The 18,230-nt window shown below is 43.9% G+C and overlaps 1 protein-coding gene across 1 annotated transcript; it reads left to right on the top strand.

Annotated features, from left to right (window-relative positions):
- The first annotated feature begins 437 nt into the window (after nucleotides 1-437).
- MATN3 (matrilin 3) lies at nucleotides 438-15,390 on the top strand. Its single transcript, NM_205072.2, has 8 exons — nucleotides 438-584; nucleotides 2,397-2,966; nucleotides 5,498-5,620; nucleotides 5,708-5,830; nucleotides 7,383-7,505; nucleotides 8,746-8,868; nucleotides 12,755-12,862; nucleotides 14,880-15,390. Exons 1-8 carry the CDS (start codon nucleotides 452-454, stop codon nucleotides 14,933-14,935), a joined length of 1,359 nt encoding a protein of 452 aa, NP_990403.2. The 5' UTR covers nucleotides 438-451; the 3' UTR covers nucleotides 14,936-15,390.
- The last annotated feature ends 2,840 nt before the right edge of the window (nucleotides 15,391-18,230 follow it).

Here is an 18,230-nt window from a genome sequence, read left to right as displayed (position 1 = left end):
CCCTTCCAGAGGTCGAAGGAGATGAGCTCTGGCAGCCCTGCACAGGAGCGGGCCGCCCGCTGGCACTGAATGGTGGCAGCCCTGTGCCATAAGCCGCGTGTTCGGCCAACGCCTGCCCCGAAATTGGCTACCGGACAGCGCGACCGGAGTTAGAACTGAAAACAAAGGCGGGTTTGTGCGCCTCGCAGATCGCCCGTGAGCCTTTCCTCGTATTCTTCGCAAACGCTGCCTTGGAGACGCTCGCTCGAGGCTCGAAGCGCGAAGTGAGCGGAGCTATACGGATCATTTCAGCGAGAACGATGAGCCCAGCCCTCCATCCCCTCCGCTCCGAGCGCGGAGCCGTCTCACCCCGCAGCCCTTCCCTCCGCGGGGCGGGCGGGGGCAGCGGGCGCTGCAGGGGCGGCCTCGGGCTTTAAAGGCAGCGCGGCGGCGGCGGCGGGCAGGCGGCACCATGCGGCGGGCGCTCGGAACGCTGGGCTGCTGCCTGGCGCTGCTCCTCCCGCTGCTGCCCGCGGCGCGCGGGGTCCCGCACCGCCATCGCCGGCAGCCGCTGGGCAGCGGCCTGGGGAGGCACGGAGCGGCAGGTACCGCGCTGCTGTCCCGCGCCGCCGCCCGGAGCTGCCCGCTCCCCGCTGCGCTGTGCCCGGCTGCCGCTCCTGGGGGTGATGCCTGCCGCTCGCTGCGTGCTTTGCTCGCTGCTGCGCGGCCCCCGCTTCCCTGGCTTCCCCAGGGGCTTGCTGCATGCTTGCTTCTGTAAGTGACTGCTGGAAAGTTCGGTCCCGAGGACATCTTAGCTGCAGCTGTCCGAGGACCCCAAGCGCGTAGACACAAGTGTCAACTGCTTGGACCAGCTGACCTCCAGGGGTCCCTTCCAATTTTACGTGATGTGATTCCTTTTCCCCTTCCCTTCTTCCTTTTCTCCCTTTCCCTTCTTCCTTTTCTCCCTTTCCCTTCTTCCTTTTCTCCCCTTCCCTTCTTCCTTTTCCCCTTCTCTTCTTCCTTTCCTTTTCCCCTTGCCTTCTTTCTTTCCTTTTCCCCTTCTCTTCTTCCTTTCCTTTTCCCCTTGCCTTCTTTCTTTCCTTTTCCCCTTGCCTTCTTTCTTTCCTTTTCCCCTTGCTGTCTTCCTGTCCTTTTCCCCTTGCCTTCTTCCTTTTCCCCTTGCCTTCCCCCTAAAACCTGATCTCTACCCACTGAATTTTCAGAACATCTCTATTTCAGACTCAGAAGCAGTTGCTTGCTGAAAAGCTTTGTTCCCTCATCTGAGATAGAGGATTATTTTACCTGCAAATCTCACATTTGGCCTTTTTCTTTGGAGGATGAACACTGTATGCCTCTTTCTTTCATTTCTTCAGAGGCATGTGCACGTACTAACTTTACCTTACATTTTCTGACCTTCATGAGGGTCACAAAGCCATACTTCTGAATGCTAATGCAGACACTACACTGTGGGATGCATGTAGAAGTATATATAATATGTCTGGATGGGATCTGCAATTCAGCTGACCACTTCTCTGTCCCAAAGCAAATCCAACTGTAGTGCTGTTTCTTGGCTGTGCAATTTGATTTTTTCCTTCCTTCTCACTTGCATACGTGAAGGTTCTTTCATGCACTGGCAAACTCAGTGCATGGTTGCATCAAGGTCAGGGTTTCAGAGCACACAGCTGAGGTTGCCTCCTGCTGCTGATGGTTCTTTCTGAGTTTTCCTAGCAGATCTGCTTGTCTTTCTTTGCTCTGAGCTGCGGTGTCTGTTCAGTCCAGATTTCTATGTCAGTGAGGAACTGTTGAAGCTACAAATATATGTGTATATTTTTACATGTAAAAATACTTTGCTCTTTTCTCTGCTATGAAAGCTTTAAAGCAGCAACAACAGTATTTATTACAGCATCATCTGCCTCTTAATTTCTTGTCGTTGTGTACTTTGGCTTGGGAATTACAAACAAGAAATAACTTCTAATCCTTACTCTGCTCTATTTTTACTACTGCTAACAAATACTATAGGAATCTGTCCACTATGTAGACTGTCCCATCTTTTAATCCACTTTATTTCTGTTGCTATAAAAATTCAGGCTCTATAAGAAGTAAATGCATTTATATATCACTGCTACTCTTCTGTATAGGCTGCAACTTGTCTATACAACTGCTTGTATCAATAATAGATTGACATTTTGTGGGCTCAAGTGTATTTTTTAATGCTTAGAAGCTTTCAATTGCATTAAATGCATATTTAAGGATTTCAGATGTGTTGCTTGCGGTAACTTTAGGCCTCTGCCTTGGTAATGAAGGTGCCCATATTCATTTGGTATGAGTACATTGCTGTTGCAGCTGTCACTGCGCTGGGAGCTCTGGTCTACCCAGCTCTGGTAGATGATAGAAGTGCTGTCCTTCCCTCCTGACAGACACTGCCTGCAAGAACCGTCCCCTCGACCTCGTCTTCATCATCGACAGCTCCCGCAGCGTCCGACCTGAAGAGTTTGAGAAAGTGAAAATCTTTCTGTCAAAAATGATCGATACTCTGGATGTTGGTGAAAGAACAACCCGCGTGGCAGTCATGAATTACGCCAGCACCGTCAAGGTAGAGTTTCCCCTCCGGACCTACTTTGATAAAGCCTCCATGAAGGAGGCCGTGTCTCGCATTCAGCCCCTGTCTGCTGGCACCATGACTGGCCTTGCCATCCAAGCTGCCATGGACGAAGTCTTCACTGAGGAGATGGGTACCCGGCCAGCCAACTTCAATATCCCCAAGGTGGTCATTATTGTGACAGATGGACGGCCACAAGACCAGGTTGAAAACGTGGCAGCAAACGCCCGCACGGCTGGCATTGAGATCTACGCGGTGGGGGTAGGCCGTGCTGACATGCAGTCCCTGAGGATAATGGCCAGCGAGCCGCTGGATGAACACGTCTTTTATGTGGAGACCTACGGTGTGATCGAGAAGCTGACATCCAAGTTCCGAGAGACGTTCTGTGGTAAGGTGCTCAGGCCAAGAGGGTAGTGTAATTTGGCTCCTTTAGGCTCCTGCTGTGGTTCTACTCCCTAAGAAAGAAGTTTTTGAGGAGTGTTATGTATCGCGTTTACATATTTCTTTTGCCATTGGTTGGGCAAATAAACCAACCCTTCTATTCAGTGGAGGCCAAGTAATGACCTTTCATTTTGAATAGCAACTTTACCATGTGAGGAACAGGACTGATTTCATGTTTCCACGTTCCTCTCTGTCTTGATTTTGACACAGAACTGCTCCAGCACTTGGGGCTGCTGGTGGGCTGCTACTGTCATTGACCAAAGTCTATGGGGTATCTGGAGTGTTTAGGATTGCCTAAAAACAGCCTTGCCACACACACACACACACACACACACACACACACAAAGACTTCTTGTTAAATAAAAAGGCATGCATGTAGTGGATTTTTCAAGTAAAATTCAAAGGAAATGCCTTCAAAAATAAGTTTCCAACAAGAAATGGATAAGATCAGTTGTAAAGAACATGGTGAGAGAGTTAACGTAGCAGCCATTGCTTTGGGAACTCGGCTGACAAAAATGCGTTACTCCGTTACTTCAGAGGCCTATTAAAAATGCCCATCGAATACATTTAGAGTGAATAGACTTCTTTCTCTAGATATAAAATAAATGTGTGGGACCATCTGTAGTCAGGACACTTTGCCCAATAATTAATATAGGAAATGCTTGAGGTTTGGCTTGACCTCGCACTGTTGCTGCTGTGACCACATCCTCTCCCTGACAGCTAGAAGATACAAGTTCCCCCCTGGCTGGGCAGGTATGAGTGCTGTGAAAACAGCATTAATTTTCCACCTATGTTTTAGCCAAAGCGAGGCTTTTCACAGCACCAAAGAAAAATTTCTTGTTCTGAAAATTGCCATTTATTGTGCTAAGGCACAGCAGTTGCAGTTCTGCTAAGCTGGTGGATTTACCAAAGAGAGCTGACTCATATATACTCTCAGCGTAACTCTGAGTTTCCTGCATGAGGTTAGCTGGGCTCTGTAGGACTGATGAAGGAGACTGGGGTAAAGGGGATAACTTTTCAAAAGGCCCTTATAAGCCGAGTGAATCTAAGACAGTCTTGTAAGACAGTGTGGGTGAATTGGGTCTTTTCCAACTACATGCTGTTTTTTGGACAGCCAGAAATTTGGACTCACCAGTGACAATTAGGAGGTCCTTTGCGTTGGCCAAGCCAAACAAGATTGTTTGTGGGGTGAAGTGAAAACAAGAAAACTAATGTTCAGGGGTGAAATAGTTGGCCAGGATCAGGTCCTTGATGCATTGAGAGCATCATTCAGCATGAGACCATCCCGAAGATGGAAAATCTTCTCCTTGAGTTGGTGTCAAGGTCAGTGGAAACTTGCCTTTCCTGCCACAAAAATCTGACCGTTTGAATCCGAGCTTCTCAGTTGTGTTTGAAAATATCACCCACAGATTTTGTTCATAAGTCACAGAGATGAATCCTCTTATTCCCAAGGTCGTAACAGAATGAAAAGACACTGGCTTAGTTTGAGATGGTGTTTGCCAAGGGAACGACAAGGCACACTTTCAGTCAGCCTTATTAGGGGACACCTAAATCTTCCACATTTTATAAAGTGGGACTGTTAACTCACATTACATGAGACGATTCAAGCATTCTCATTTGTTATTTTCTTCCCCTTTTTTTCCATCACCTCTTTTTTTTTTTTTTTTTCTGCTCCTGCTCTTTCTCTTCTTCCCCTTCTCATCTAATCTACATACAGTCATTTACAGATCATCTAAGCTGAAGTGAACATCTAGCCTTCCTATACAGGGCAGCATTGCTTGGGCACTTTCTAGCCCTGATGTTCTGTTCTCCTAGCACCCCTGAATTATTTTCCTGTTCTTCCTATTCTTGATGCTCTTTCTATTGCAATTTAGTTTATTTTATTGTGCTGTCACATTTCATTTTACACGAGAGGTTTTTTTTTTTTTTTTTTTTGGAAGCAGCAGGGATTTATAAATCAGGTTGTGTGCCACTAAGCAGAGCTTAGCAAGCTAACCAGAAGGTCTTTCTTATTGCTGAGTTCCTATGCCCAGTGTAATTAAAGGCTACTTTAATATATGAAGCTCATGGAGACATGGGTGTATTTTCTGTGAGTTATCATCATTGCTTCTAATAAAAAAATTGCTTTAGATGTCAACTCTTGAAGCGAGAATTCGCCTGCAGCCTTCCCCCTTGGTTCCAAAACCCATGTTCCTAAATGCTCAAAACCTCTCACTCCCAATGGCACTCCTTTTGCAGATCAGCCTGTCTTTCTGTGGGGAGCTACTTCAGTGTCATTCACAATGTCTTTCTACAAGGCTGTAAAACGTTGTGAAAGATGCCTGTAACTGTTGTGATGGTGATGCAGTGCCGAGATTTCTTACTACTAATCCAGCAAAGAGTACAAGACCTGAAACACTTTTGTAGGCATAAAATGTCAATGAGTGTTTCTTTTCCCTGAGATGACTGAAATCCTTTTTCTGAAAATGCCCTCTGTAGCTGCAAATACATGTGCACTTGGGACCCACGACTGTGAGCAGGTCTGCGTGAGTAACGATGGATCCTACCTCTGTGATTGCTATGAAGGCTACACTCTGAATCCAGATAAGAGAACTTGTTCAGGTATCACTCCTTTGGTGAAAGTACTGCTCTTGCCATTTCTGAGATGATTCAAAATAGAAACCTATTAAAAAAATGTGCCTTTTGCAGCTGTGGATGTGTGTGCACCTGGGAGGCATGAATGCGATCAGATCTGTGTGAGTAACAACGGATCCTATGTCTGTGAATGCTTTGAAGGCTACACCCTGAATCCAGATAAGAAGACTTGCTCAGGTAGGAATTAAAGACTACGTTAGTATATGAAACTCAAAAATATATGAGCATATTTTCTTCATTGCTTCTGGTTGAAAAATTGCTTGTAGGTGTCAGCTCTTGAAGCCCTTCCCCTTAGTTCCAATATCAATAGAATTGCACTTTTCTTTAAAACTCTTGATTAAAAAAAAAAAAAAAGTATTTCATCACTTACCTACCACTGTACCACTGTACAGTCTTCATGGTACTTCCTAAACATCCACCGTGGGAGAGGAGGAACCTATACCAGATGTGTTGACCAGTGCTGCGTCTCCACTGCAGAGTGAATGCCACTGGTTGGATATTAGGAAAAAATTCTTCTCCAAAAGAAGAAGGTTATGCACTGTCGCAGGCTGCCCAGGGGGTGTGCGGGTCACCATCCCTGGAGGTGTTCAAGAAGTGTGGAGATGTGGCAGTGAGGGGCATGGGTAGTGGGCATGGCGGGGGTGGGTGGTCGGTTGGCCATGGTGATCTTAGTGGTCTCTTCCAACCTTTATGATTCTGTATAGGAGTTAAAACCTGTCCATTTTTCCATAACCCCTCCATCTCCCTGGCAAAATTCAGTTTAATTTTTTTTTTTTAAAGCTTGCTTTTCATAGGCTATGCGATGCTCCACAGTATAGCAACCTCAGTCTTACACCAAAAGCAGCTTCATCCTTTCCTACTCCTTGAATTGTCACCCTGAAAAGTTAGCCTATTAGGACTTGTCATAGAATCACAGAATCACAGAATGGCCTGGCTTGGAAGGGACCTCAAGGATCATGAAGCTCCATCCCTCTGCCACAGGCAGGGCCACCAACCTCCAAATCTGGTACTAGACCAGGCTGCCCAGGGCCCCATCCAACCTGGCCTTGAACACCTCCAGTGACGGGGCATCCATGACCTCTCTGGGCAGCCTGTTCCAGCACCTCACCACTCTCGTAGTAAAGAACTTCCCTGTGATATCCAACCTAAATCTTCTGTCCTTCAACTTAAAACCATTTCCCCTTGTCCTCCTGTTATCTACCCTGTCAAAGAGTTGAAGAGTTGTTCCTTTAGATCCAGAAGTTTTGAGCCTGGTAAGTGCCTCCCTGCCTTGGAGAGAACATAATCACTCTTTCTCACTTAACAGCAACATAGCAGGTTATTGCTCATCTCAATATGATGCTTTAGCTTCATCCATCATAGGGCTGTTCAGGGCAGTCAAAATTGCAAGTGAAAATCAAACTGTGTGAGATGTGAGGAAGAGAAGAGTTTTCTCTGGGGAGGGGGTTTGTCTTTTGAGAGTTTTTTTCAGACAATAATTTAATCTGAATGACAATTCTATGATTCTATGTGGTGCAGCAATCTTGGAGCTCAGATATCTGCCTCCTGCATTAAATAATTAGTAACTGAATTCAGTTATTTGCAGCGTAATAAAATAATGTGGTAGGTAGGATACTGGTTGAATCTTATTTTGAATCCTGATTAAGTTATATTTATAAATGTTGAAGTATTTACAGTGCTTGAGTGTCTGGGAGGGATTAATTACTTTCTTCTCTAAAACGTGGTTCAGCCATGGACGTGTGTGCACCTGGAAGGCATGATTGTGCCCAAGTCTGTCGGAGAAACGGTGGATCTTACAGCTGTGACTGCTTTGAGGGATTCACTCTGAATCCAGACAAGAAGACTTGCTCAGGTAAGACTTGGCCAAGGAAAAACAGCGTTCAGCTAAAAACACGTACTTTTCTAAGTCAGGTTAATATCCATTATTTTTCTGATAGTTATTCGGGAGTTTCTGTACAACTTCTAAAAGCACAGTACAACTTCAGCATTTTTCTTCACATTTCCAGAAATAATTTGAGACTCTTGACTCTTGACACATTGACAAATCCATGTTTACAGCCTCAGGAAATTCCTAAGGAAATCTCTCCAATTAGTTCATACCTCTCACATCTCAAAGAAGCAAACTCCTTAATATTTCTTCCTGCATAGTTCAGGAACTGATTTTGTAAATACAGTTCCAAAGACTAACTCTCAGCTGGTATTATATAGAGGCAATAAACATCCGTAAGGAAATCTGAATGTAGAGAGGCATCCATTTTGTGAGTCCAGTCCTGAATCTCCTTTCGTAGTGGTGATTATCCCCGTGCAGACTCAAATTTCAGAGCATTTGTCCAACATACTTGCTTTTTATCATTCTTTTCCCTCTTCAGTCACATTTTGCAGCAAGCTGCTTGTGATCTCTCAACTACCCGAGTCTTTCTGATATAATAAAAATAGCATTGATCCAGGAGGGGCTCTTTCCTTGCTCCCTTGCTTGTTTTCTTGCTGTCTCTGCTTCTTTCTTTCTGTTTTCAGTTACTTTTGCCTTACAGAGCCTCCTTACCGCTGAGATATCCAAATATAGGAACTCCTCAACTTGCTCTTTTGGAGCTGACGTGTTAAATTTGGCAGAAGACGTCTTCCTCACACATAAAGTACCCACTCTGTAACTGGCAGCGGTTGCCACGTCTTTCTTTTTTTGAGCAGTGTTGTATACTCTTCTGATTATGGTCTTTTCACTCCATAAAACAGCTTCTTATCTAATTAGAGCTGAAATAATGCCAAATGCTCTCTTAAAATCCAGATATTTGTTCTCCGAAATTCCTTTGGATCCTTATTTTGTAACTGGGTCACTGCTGTTCTTTTCACAATCTGTTACAACAAAAGAAAAGTGTTGCTGGAGTTACCAAAGTCATATTAACTTTGTGATGCTGACAGACAGATAAAAACACACTCTGTGTGCCCTACCGTGGCTAATAGCCTGCTGATGTGCAATAAAAATGTCCTGGTTTGGATCCAGACATGGATATGGTGGCAAAAGGGAATTGCTAATGCCAAGTGCACAGTCTGAAGTTGGGGTATCTTTTAATGTTCTTCTCCAATGTCTTTCTTAGCTGTGGATGTGTGTGCACCCGGAAGGCACGACTGTGAGCAGGTCTGTGTGAGAGATGATCTGTTCTATACATGCGACTGCTATCAAGGCTACATCCTGAATCCAGACAAGAAGACTTGCTCAAGTAAGGCCAGATTGCTGTCTCCTGTCCCTCCATGCTCTCCCCACCTAATCACTGAAGTGCTATAGGACAGCTTTATGTCACTCTGTCCTCTCCTCGTTCAGCGTTTGGATATATAAAGTACTTCATGCCTAGCAGTGCTTGTAACCTGACATTTCATCCTTCTTTTTCACTCTGTAGTCAGCAAACTCTGTTCGCAGAGCCTCTGCAGCATTTGATGTGGAATCATAAGTTGGGTAGGAAGGGACCTCAAGTGGAACCTTGTCTGATCTACAGCTGCTCAGAGCAGGAATAATTGGATGTTACTTGAAGTGGATAAAGACCTATGTAAGAGCAAAGTATAAAAGAAATGGATATAGCCAAACACTATCTGCAAAAACAGTAGTTTTTTGTAGGTCTGGACTTAAAACATAAGTGCAGCATAAGAACACCACCCTAGCATGCTTTGTATGATTTTTTGGGCAGCACACGAGAGGTAGAATTGCCCAGTATTTTGAATAACAAATGCTAGGAGACTCTGAATTTTACAGAAGCTCTGCAGAGGACTTCAGGATACTCTTGGACAGTTGTCATATGGAAAAGTAATTTGGTTAAAACAGACGTAATCCAAAGAGGATCTGTATTTGCCACTGGAGAGTTTAAATGCAAACAGACAAACTTCACTGGCAGTCAATGGGAAACCAACCATGCTGGTGTGATATTTTGAACTGGCCTTCCTCCAGCCGAATTCTGAACAGCTCTTCTTTGTACACTGGCCATAAGGCTGGCAGGAGGTTCCAAAAAAGGGAGCTGAACAAATAGGTGTTCAGTGGAATCAAGGAGACACCAGTTTCAATACTGGCTCTAGGACAAATGATTTTCTGCACTGCTGGAAATGAATCTGTTTACAGATTTCTTTTTCAGTGAAACACCGAAAGAACAAACTTTTGAAATTCAGTATTTCAGTCATTTTCTGTAATTCAAGCAGCCATCAGTTTCCTTGCAAAATGCAAATATCAGTGGCATGGTAAACAGAGAAACCAAAATAATTTAAGAAAGAAGAGAAATTGTATCCAGGTACAATATTTCTATCGTTTTATTGCTGAAATGCTCTCATAATTTGTTTAGCACTGATTAGCTTTGCACTTATACATCTGGAGAAAAAAAGAATCATTTGAATAATCTACAGTCAGTGCCTTTGCAAGCTGTTGTGGTTTAACGTGGCAGGTGGCTGAGCATCCATACTGTTGTTCACTCACTTCCTCCCCTTCCTGTTGAAATGGGGGAGAGAATTGAAAAGAACAAAGTAGAGCTTTGTTCTACATATTAACACGTTATAAGTGTTATAAAATAATGTTTATCTCTTATTGATAGTTCAGGCTGGCATTGATGGAGAGAAGCCTGAGGGACTTCAGGGAACTGGGGTGGTTAGCGGATGGTGTAGGAGTACAGGTGGTGTTTTCCTCTGTCCCTTTGATGGCAGGGAAGAGAGGTCCAGGAAAACCCATCTGATAAATACATGGCTGAGAGGCTGATTTGAAGCAGGAAGGGGGTGATGGCGAGCCTGCTGACAGGATGCTGGTGCAGGATGGCATAGCTAAGTTAAGGGACAGTGTGCTAGCAGGAGCCCTCAGTGTGCTGCATCTTATGATAATGAAGGCAACAGGGAGACTTAAAAGAAATTAAGGAGTTCTCCACCAAGAAGGCGACAAGGCCAGTTGCCCAACTGAACTGTCTCTATACCAATGCATGCAGCTTGGGAAATAAACAGGAGGAGTTTGAAGTCACCGTACCACTGGAAAAACACAGTGTAGTTGCCATTACCGAAACCTGGTGGGATGATTCCCACGACTGCAATGTGGATATTGATGGCTACAAGCTGTTCAGAAAGGACAGGAAAGGAAGGAAGGGAGGAGGCATTGCCCTCTACATCAAGGAAGGAATAGAGTGTGAAGAGCTATTCCTGAAGAATGGACATGAGCAAGCTGAAAGCCTGGGGGTGAGAGTCAGAGACCAAGGCAACAAAGGGAGCCTTGTGGTTGGGGTCTACTACAGGCTGTCTGATCAAGCAGAGCCTGTTGATTAAGGCTTCTTCCTACAGCTACAGGAGGAATCGTAATCGCAGGCTCGCATCGTGATTGATGACATCAGGATTGGAGGCTGCCTGGGCTGTAGTGACCATGCAGTGATGGATTGCACACATAAGGAATATCAGATATACAGAGAGTAAAATCGGGAAGCTTAATTTTAGGAAAGCCATCTTCCAGCTCTTCACGGAGTTAGTCAGCAAAACCCCATGGGAATGTGTCCTCCAGGACAAAGGAGTGGAGCAGAGCTGGCAGATCTTTAAGGAAGCTTTCCTTAGGGCACAAGAGCTTTCCAAATCCAGGTGGGGAAAGTCAGGAAGGGAAGGCAGTAGACTTGTATGGCTGAGCTGGGACCTGTTGGTCAAACTGGTATTCTGGTCTTGGATAGACATGGTAACCTCATTATAGTAGCTGTGTTCTAGTTGTTGGTATGTTTGTTCTTAACTTGCAGCAACTGTGGTGCATCTTGCCTTGTGATGTTCTTTATGGAGTAGGTGAAGTTAATTTGTCATTCATTCAGCTAAGAATTCACAGCCTGTCATTTCATTATGCTACTATGAAATTATCATATATCTGAGCCTTTTGTATGTGAACATCCATGTTTTGTGGTGGATTATGTTACAAAAATAGAATTCTTAAGGACAGCTGAGGCCCTGGTCCTCAGTAAGCTTGAGGGCAAGACCTTGGAACAGATTAAATTGAATCACTGCAAAATATGGCAGTGTTTGCTCTGTCTTTCCTGAGAGGCTGATTACCTCTCCTCCATATTTACTGGCTCCTCCATCAGTGGTGCTGCACTTTCCTACTGGATTTTAAATTCATTTGGACTGATTGGAACATTGTTGTTCCCTTCATATACATTTATGTGACATTGAGTGGACTGATGTTCACATCTCTTGAGGAATGAAGGGTGATACTCCCTATGCATGCGTATTGCCAGTGTTAAAAGCGTACTTGTGGGGTGAGACATGATGGCTTAGTTGAACCTCTACTGATTACTATTTAACATAATTGAACGTGTTCCTCATATTTTGTATTATTTACAAAGTGGCAAAATGAATTATTTTATTTCTGTATCACGCTAGATACTTAGGTATCTAAATTCCACCCATATCTCATAAACCGATCCAAGCCAATTGATTTCTGACACTGATAATTCTTTATGTCTAGCTGCCCCTCTGCTTGGCTGCAAAACTCCCTGCAGAATTAACTTTGGCCATTTATGCATTCTAAGAAATTCCTATACCCGTGTGTCATAGACACCCCAAATGGCACTGTGTTCCAGGTTTACGGGTGGCAACCCAGGTTCTGAAGCAAAACCCAAAAAGTCAGTCATAGTCTACAGTACAGCTGATTTAATAGTATGTGGTGCTAGGGGCCTTCCTGCATGGATGGTCAAAGTGCTTCTTACAAGATGGAATCTGAACTGCAGCTTCTCAGCCTGTAGCATTTGAGCATCCTCATCCCACTTCCCAGTGTGCCCTAACGTCTGGGGCAGGGGATATTCTGGATGAGAGGCAGAACTGGTCTAGTGACCATAGTTGATGGGAGGAGGCTGGTTGGTCCTTACCCCCAGGGTAGGGCCTCTATTTCTGCTTTACTCAGTAATGGTCCTTCTCAGTCAGAGCTGAGCTCTCTCTTGCTTGCCCTGCTCCTGGAGATAGGACACGTGTGCCTCTAGCTACAGGATGACCTCCATCTACGTCACCTCTCCCTTCCACCTGCCCTGGGCTGCAGTCTCACAGTCTGGCTTCAACTCCCTGTGCCTTTTTCTGGCTTATAAATATTTTCATCAGTATTTTAAATGCTGTTTTCTCTCTTAGGAGCCACAACAAGCAGTCTTGTGACAGATGAAGAGGCCTGTAAGTGTGAAGCCATAGCTGCATTGCAGGATTCAGTCACCTCACGCCTCGAAGCTCTGTCCACAAAACATATCCTTTTTCTTATGTGTTCAGCTCTTTACTGCTATTTTAAAGGTAGCTGTTTTGGTGGAAGCCAGGGGGTACACACCTCACAAACGAAAGCATTTTCTTGACTATACAAATGTTATGGAGTGAAATCTTGGGTGGTGCAAATACTATTATGTTTTCACATTTCCTTGAAGGGTTTCCCTAATAAGGTACAGATAAAATGCACACTCCCACATCATCTGGACTCTATATTCATTATGTTGGACATCAAATGTTGCTCTATTTGTAATTCTTCAAGGTGATGTTGACAGCAAATGCTCACATTAGCGCACTCCTATTAGTAGCTTGTGTATGTCCCAACATTTCTGAGGGCCCTTCAGAGGCAGCATGGCTGCAGTCTGACCAGCTGTGGCTTCCAAGCTGCCATACAAGCTCTTTTATATATATAAAAAAAACTACTAGCTTGTTAGTACTCAACTGCTGGGAGACATCCGGGATCTATTGGACAGAGTGGGAGGGCTGTGAGGCAGGGCGAGCACCCAGGCTGCAAGGTTTACTGGCTTCATTCACTGCATTGCGGCAGAGAGGAGAAAGGTACCTGGCTCCCAGATTAAACATTTCACAGACACGTGGGTGGAAAAATGAAAGTGGTGAATTCTGTGGTGTGGTAGCAAACCTGAATGCTGGAATAAATGTCCTCAGATGGAATGACAAGAACTACTGACGGGAAGTTGGACAAGCTGTGATTCAGCAGAAGGCACAGTATTTAAAAGTGAGAGTGGTTGATGGCAGTGACAGTTTACCAAGGGTTGTGGTAGGTTTGCAGCACTGGAAACTTCTGAGACTGCATGCTTGTTTTTCTGTGAAAGGTGCTCTTGTTCAAATAGGAATTAATGCAGGGGAGGATTAGGCCTGTGGTTGTCATTCTGATAACCAGGGATTCAGAATCAACGAAGAGGGGGATGTTTCGGGTGGGATGATTCGGGGGATGATACAGTTTTCTGTATTAGCATTTGTACAGGTAAATGAAGTCCGCTAATGAGGACACAAGACTTTCCCAGCTCTTGAATAAATTCAAAGTCATTTTTATAGGTCTAAGGGTAAATCCCTCTTCTTTAAGGTTCTCTAGAATTGAGTTCATCTGCTTTGGAAAAGCAAAGGGAAGAATCTGATTTTCCTTGGATTAAAATACGAGGGCTGCTTCAAAAGTAATACCTCCTATTTTATGTCAGTCCACAATGTCAGAGGCAGATATTGGTGGGATGGCTATAGAGATTCAACCTTCAACATTATGTTTTGTTGCCATGTAACAGATGGCAGCAGAGGGGCAGTCTGACAGAATGGCGTCTGACATGGAAGCGCATATGTAGCAAAGGCGTGCCACTGAATTCCTCCATGTTCAAAACATGGCACCCAGTTACATTCATCAATACTTGCTGAATGTTTCTGGAGACCAAACAGTGGATGTGAGCACAGTGAGGCAGTGGGTGGTGCATTTCAGCAGTGGTGAAAGCGACAGTGGGTTACTTGTGCTGGTGTGGATGTTTATGAGCTTGGCATGCAGATTCTTGTTCATAGCTGGCAAAAATGCATAGCTGGTGGTGGTGACTACACTGAAAAATTGAGTTCTGTAGCTGAGAAAATGCCCTATCAAATGGTGTTATTGTACTCTTTGTACCAGTTGTAGTTTCCATGGAAATAAATAGGAGGCATTATTTTCGGAGTAACCTTGATACATCATTCCAGGAAGTGTAAGCAGTTACAACTGAGTGCTGAGATAATTAAGCCTATACTGTAATCTCAGTAGTAATATAGTATCTATCTCAAAAGCACTAATAACAAAATGGTGGTGGTTTCAAGTTAGGAATACATTTCATTACAAACAATCAATGCTTTCTTTTGAAGTAATTATTTGCTGGGCAGTTTGTATCCTTTGCATACTCTCAGAACAAACTGGAAAAAGCAGTGGAGATTATCATCATCATAAATAAACCAAGCCTGGTAGCTACTTATTATATCACCCTTAACACCTGACCACTAGATGAAGTGTCTCAGAAGCTGCAAGCCTATCAAGACAGACAGCAGGTTGTCTGAGCCAGCGTTCTACTCACCTTCCAAATGATCTTTCATAAGCAATTGTTTTCATTGTGTTCAGCAAGCTTTATTTTGTTGCGCAGCTTACAGAAGAGCAGTTGGTTGTTATTCTTGGCAAGTGTCAAGAAGACTTCAGGAAGACAACAGCGCTGAAAGTACAGTGACCCTGAGGATCTTCATGTACGTTCATTTTGTAACCATAAAGCCACCTATACCTGCTTTGGTCTGTACTGCAAGGAGTACAGCAGGTATTTCTGTTCTGCAGTAACTGCGTTTTTATTGTCTTATTTAAAAGAAATACAGGTATATAAATGAATGGGTACAGTATTCGCTCATATAAAGCTGTGAAATGGCAAGGCAGAGTAAAAGTGTGCCTATGGAATCTGTCCATTAAAAGGGAAATTAATTTGGGGTCTTGTAACTTATTTTGGTAAAATAAAGTATGATCAAGCACACTGATGTTGAAAGTGTTTTTTTTTTTAATGCAACTTAAAGTATGCGTGTTACGAAATAGTTTAACAAAGACCAGGAAACAAAACCTCAAAGATAAAAGAGGCACAAGTCACAGAAATCTGCATCATTAAACCGGACGCTGCTCTTGAGTTACACAGTTGGAAGAAGAACAGTTTGATTTTGAAACCTATGACTCCTTGCTAATGTCTGTAGAAGACTAGTAGTCATTTCAAGGTTCTGCACTTGGAAGGATAAAATATCTGCTCCACTTTAAGGTTTTCATCTTGCAAGAGTTATGTAAGCAATCAATCTCTGTTGTTATCATTCCACAAGCTCTCCCGGGACTACTGGTCTCAGTTGGGCTTGCACAACAAAACTTGCTCTGTCAAAGGAAATCCACTTATTCTGCACACTTGCGTGTGCAATCATGCAAATGGTTTTAAAACTGTATTTAAATCACACAAAGTATTAAGTAGGTGGTTGGTATGCCAAGGACATGCTGTAACAACACCAATGCTCGTGTCACACCCTGTGCTTAGTAGATACAAACTATTTCAAGGAAGGTCAAAGGACAGGAGTTCACTTAGACTGCATATATGATTTTTGAGTGAATGCTGTTGGACGGAGGTTCACCTCGTTAATGGCAACGGTATGTAAAATGGAAGAGTGAAAAGCTGAAGATCTTTCATAGGATGAAAACACTGTATGCTTCATCCTATTCTCTCATGCACCCGTGTTCTGAAATTGTAAAACAGAATGAAAAGCTGTATATATGAGTGAGCCTTCAGGTATGTCTGTCCAGTAATGTGAAGTTGGAATGAAATTCTGAATAGTACACATGAACAGGGGACACAGCTTCAGCAAGAACTGAAAATGAGTCTGCAAACTCTCCCAGGCTGTTGGACTGCCATGTGAGTGTTGAGCTTTGAAGCGTCCCCACCCATTTGCTGCCTTTCAGCTACAGTTGGCATGGGACAACCTGTTTCAGTTGCTCCCTCAACGTGCTGTGCATGCATATTTTTTTTCTGTAACTCATGGAGTTTTATATCCAGCTCTTTACTTCTCTTACTTTCATGTCCTTGGGTTGAACATGGGTAGTGCATAAGGATTTATGGGAGCAGAGGTACGCCATAGCCTCTGTGATTAGAAAAAAAATAAACAAGTTGTAAATCTAATGCAAGACTTCTCAGCTTCTTGGCAGCTGGGAGCATATTTGGTAATCCCACTTACACTAGGGCTGGTTGTCAAATGAGATGTATAATTTTATGCGATAGTGGAAAACTGTCCTGGGGGCCAGATCTGCCTTGCAAGCTGTCAGCTGGACAAGCTTTGTTCCATGTGCTAGCATTCATAATGCCATTCTACCTTGCAGATGATAGTATCTAACATTTAATACCTCTGAGCAATTGTCTTGTCTCACTTTGTAAGCACTGGATAAAAATTCAAAGTGATATAAGCAATTAAAAAAACCCCAACAAGATATAAGAGCATGTCCTATTGAGTGAATATCTAAAACTTATTCATTTTAAATACAGATGTTCTTGTTTTATGGATGAGTAATTGAGACAATATAACTTCAGCGCAGAGAACTGCTATGAAAAATAACTGAACAGGATTTTTTGGATGATATTTTCAAATTATTATAATTCCACTTAAAATATTTTCTAACCTACGTCTAGCCCTCTTGTTCAGCTCTAAGATGCTGTAGTTCAGCATATATAGGAGTTGAGCCAACTCTGCTTTATAGTTCTTACGTATGTGCTTCTAAATTGGCATTAGTTAAAAAACTGGATGTCCAGCACTTGAAGTTACATACAAAGTGTACCTTCAGTTAAATGATTTGATGATAACCAATGGCTACTTCTATCTCTACGTTTTCAGATAGCCTCCCAGAAGAGGGATATGGCATTGAACTTGACAAGATGCAGGCTTGAAGTTGACAAGATGCAGAAGAGTACTTCATCACAATCCGCCTTTATGGAGGACACTGAACAAATTGTTCCTATTTCAGTGTTTGGGGGTGCTAGTTGACAACTGGCTGAACACGAGCCAGCACGGTGCTAAGGTGCCAAGAAGGCCAATGGCATCTTGTCCTGTATCAGAAATAGTGTAGTTAGCAGGACCAAGGAGGTGACTGTTCCCTGTACTTAGTACTGGTGAGGCTGCACCTCAAGTGCTGTGTTCAGTTTTGAAGCCCTCACTACAAGCAAGACATTGAAGCCCTGGAGCCTATCCAGAGAAGGGCAATGAAGCTGTGAAGGGTCTGGAGCACAAGTCCTTTGAGATGCAGCTGAGGGAACTGGGATTGTTCAGCCTGAAGAAGAGGTGGCACAGGGTGATACCCTGGAGGTACATGGCACTTGTATTGCATGCAGAGGGTGAGTGTTCAGAGAAGGATGCTGAAGACATGGCACTGATAGCCTACTGTCCACCCCTATGCTTTTTCTGTCCATCACCTACAGGGCAGATTGGCATGAAAAAAGGTGCATTTTGTAGTGGTCTCCTCAGTTGGCTGCAGGCTGCTTCTGCAACTGTGGCAGGGACAAAGGCCTGGGCCTCATCCTACTGCTGCTGAGGCACTGCGCATGGACCCAGCACCCATCTCTCTCTGAAGGGCTCCCTTACACCTGTAACACACTGAGCACAGGTACCAACCCAGGTAAATTGTGAATGTCCAACAGAGCCCGTGAGTGAGCATAATTGTGTCTAATGCCTGCTGCCTGCCATCGTTTACCTCAGCCAACAGTGGGGCAATTCTGGGGTATTTTTGTACATAAAAATACAGCGTGGGATTCACACGCTTCTTGATTTTCGCTTATGTAAAAGCAGAATGGTCTTTATT

The sequence above is a fragment of the Gallus gallus genome, chromosome 3 (genome assembly GCF_016699485.2).
Source record: "Gallus gallus isolate bGalGal1 chromosome 3, bGalGal1.mat.broiler.GRCg7b, whole genome shotgun sequence".
NCBI lineage: Eukaryota > Metazoa > Chordata > Aves > Galliformes > Phasianidae > Gallus > Gallus gallus.
The sequence above is the reverse complement of the archived record's forward strand: the minus strand, read 5'-3'. Positions and strand labels throughout refer to the sequence as shown.

What these genes read in the sequence shown, in the direction of transcription:
- MATN3 (NM_205072.2), top strand. Translation starts at nt 452, where the DNA reads ATGCGGCGGGCGCTCGGAACGCTGGGCTGCTGCCTGGCGCTGCTCCTC. An exon ending in GGGGAGGCACGGAGCGGCAG is followed by an intron (nt 585 to 2,396) that starts GTACCGCGCTGC and finishes CCCTCCTGACAG; the next exon opens with ACACTGCCTGCAAGAACCGT. An exon ending in CGAAGCTCTGTCCACAAAAC is followed by an intron (nt 12,863 to 14,879) that starts ATATCCTTTTTC and finishes ACACCTGACCAC; the next exon opens with TAGATGAAGTGTCTCAGAAG.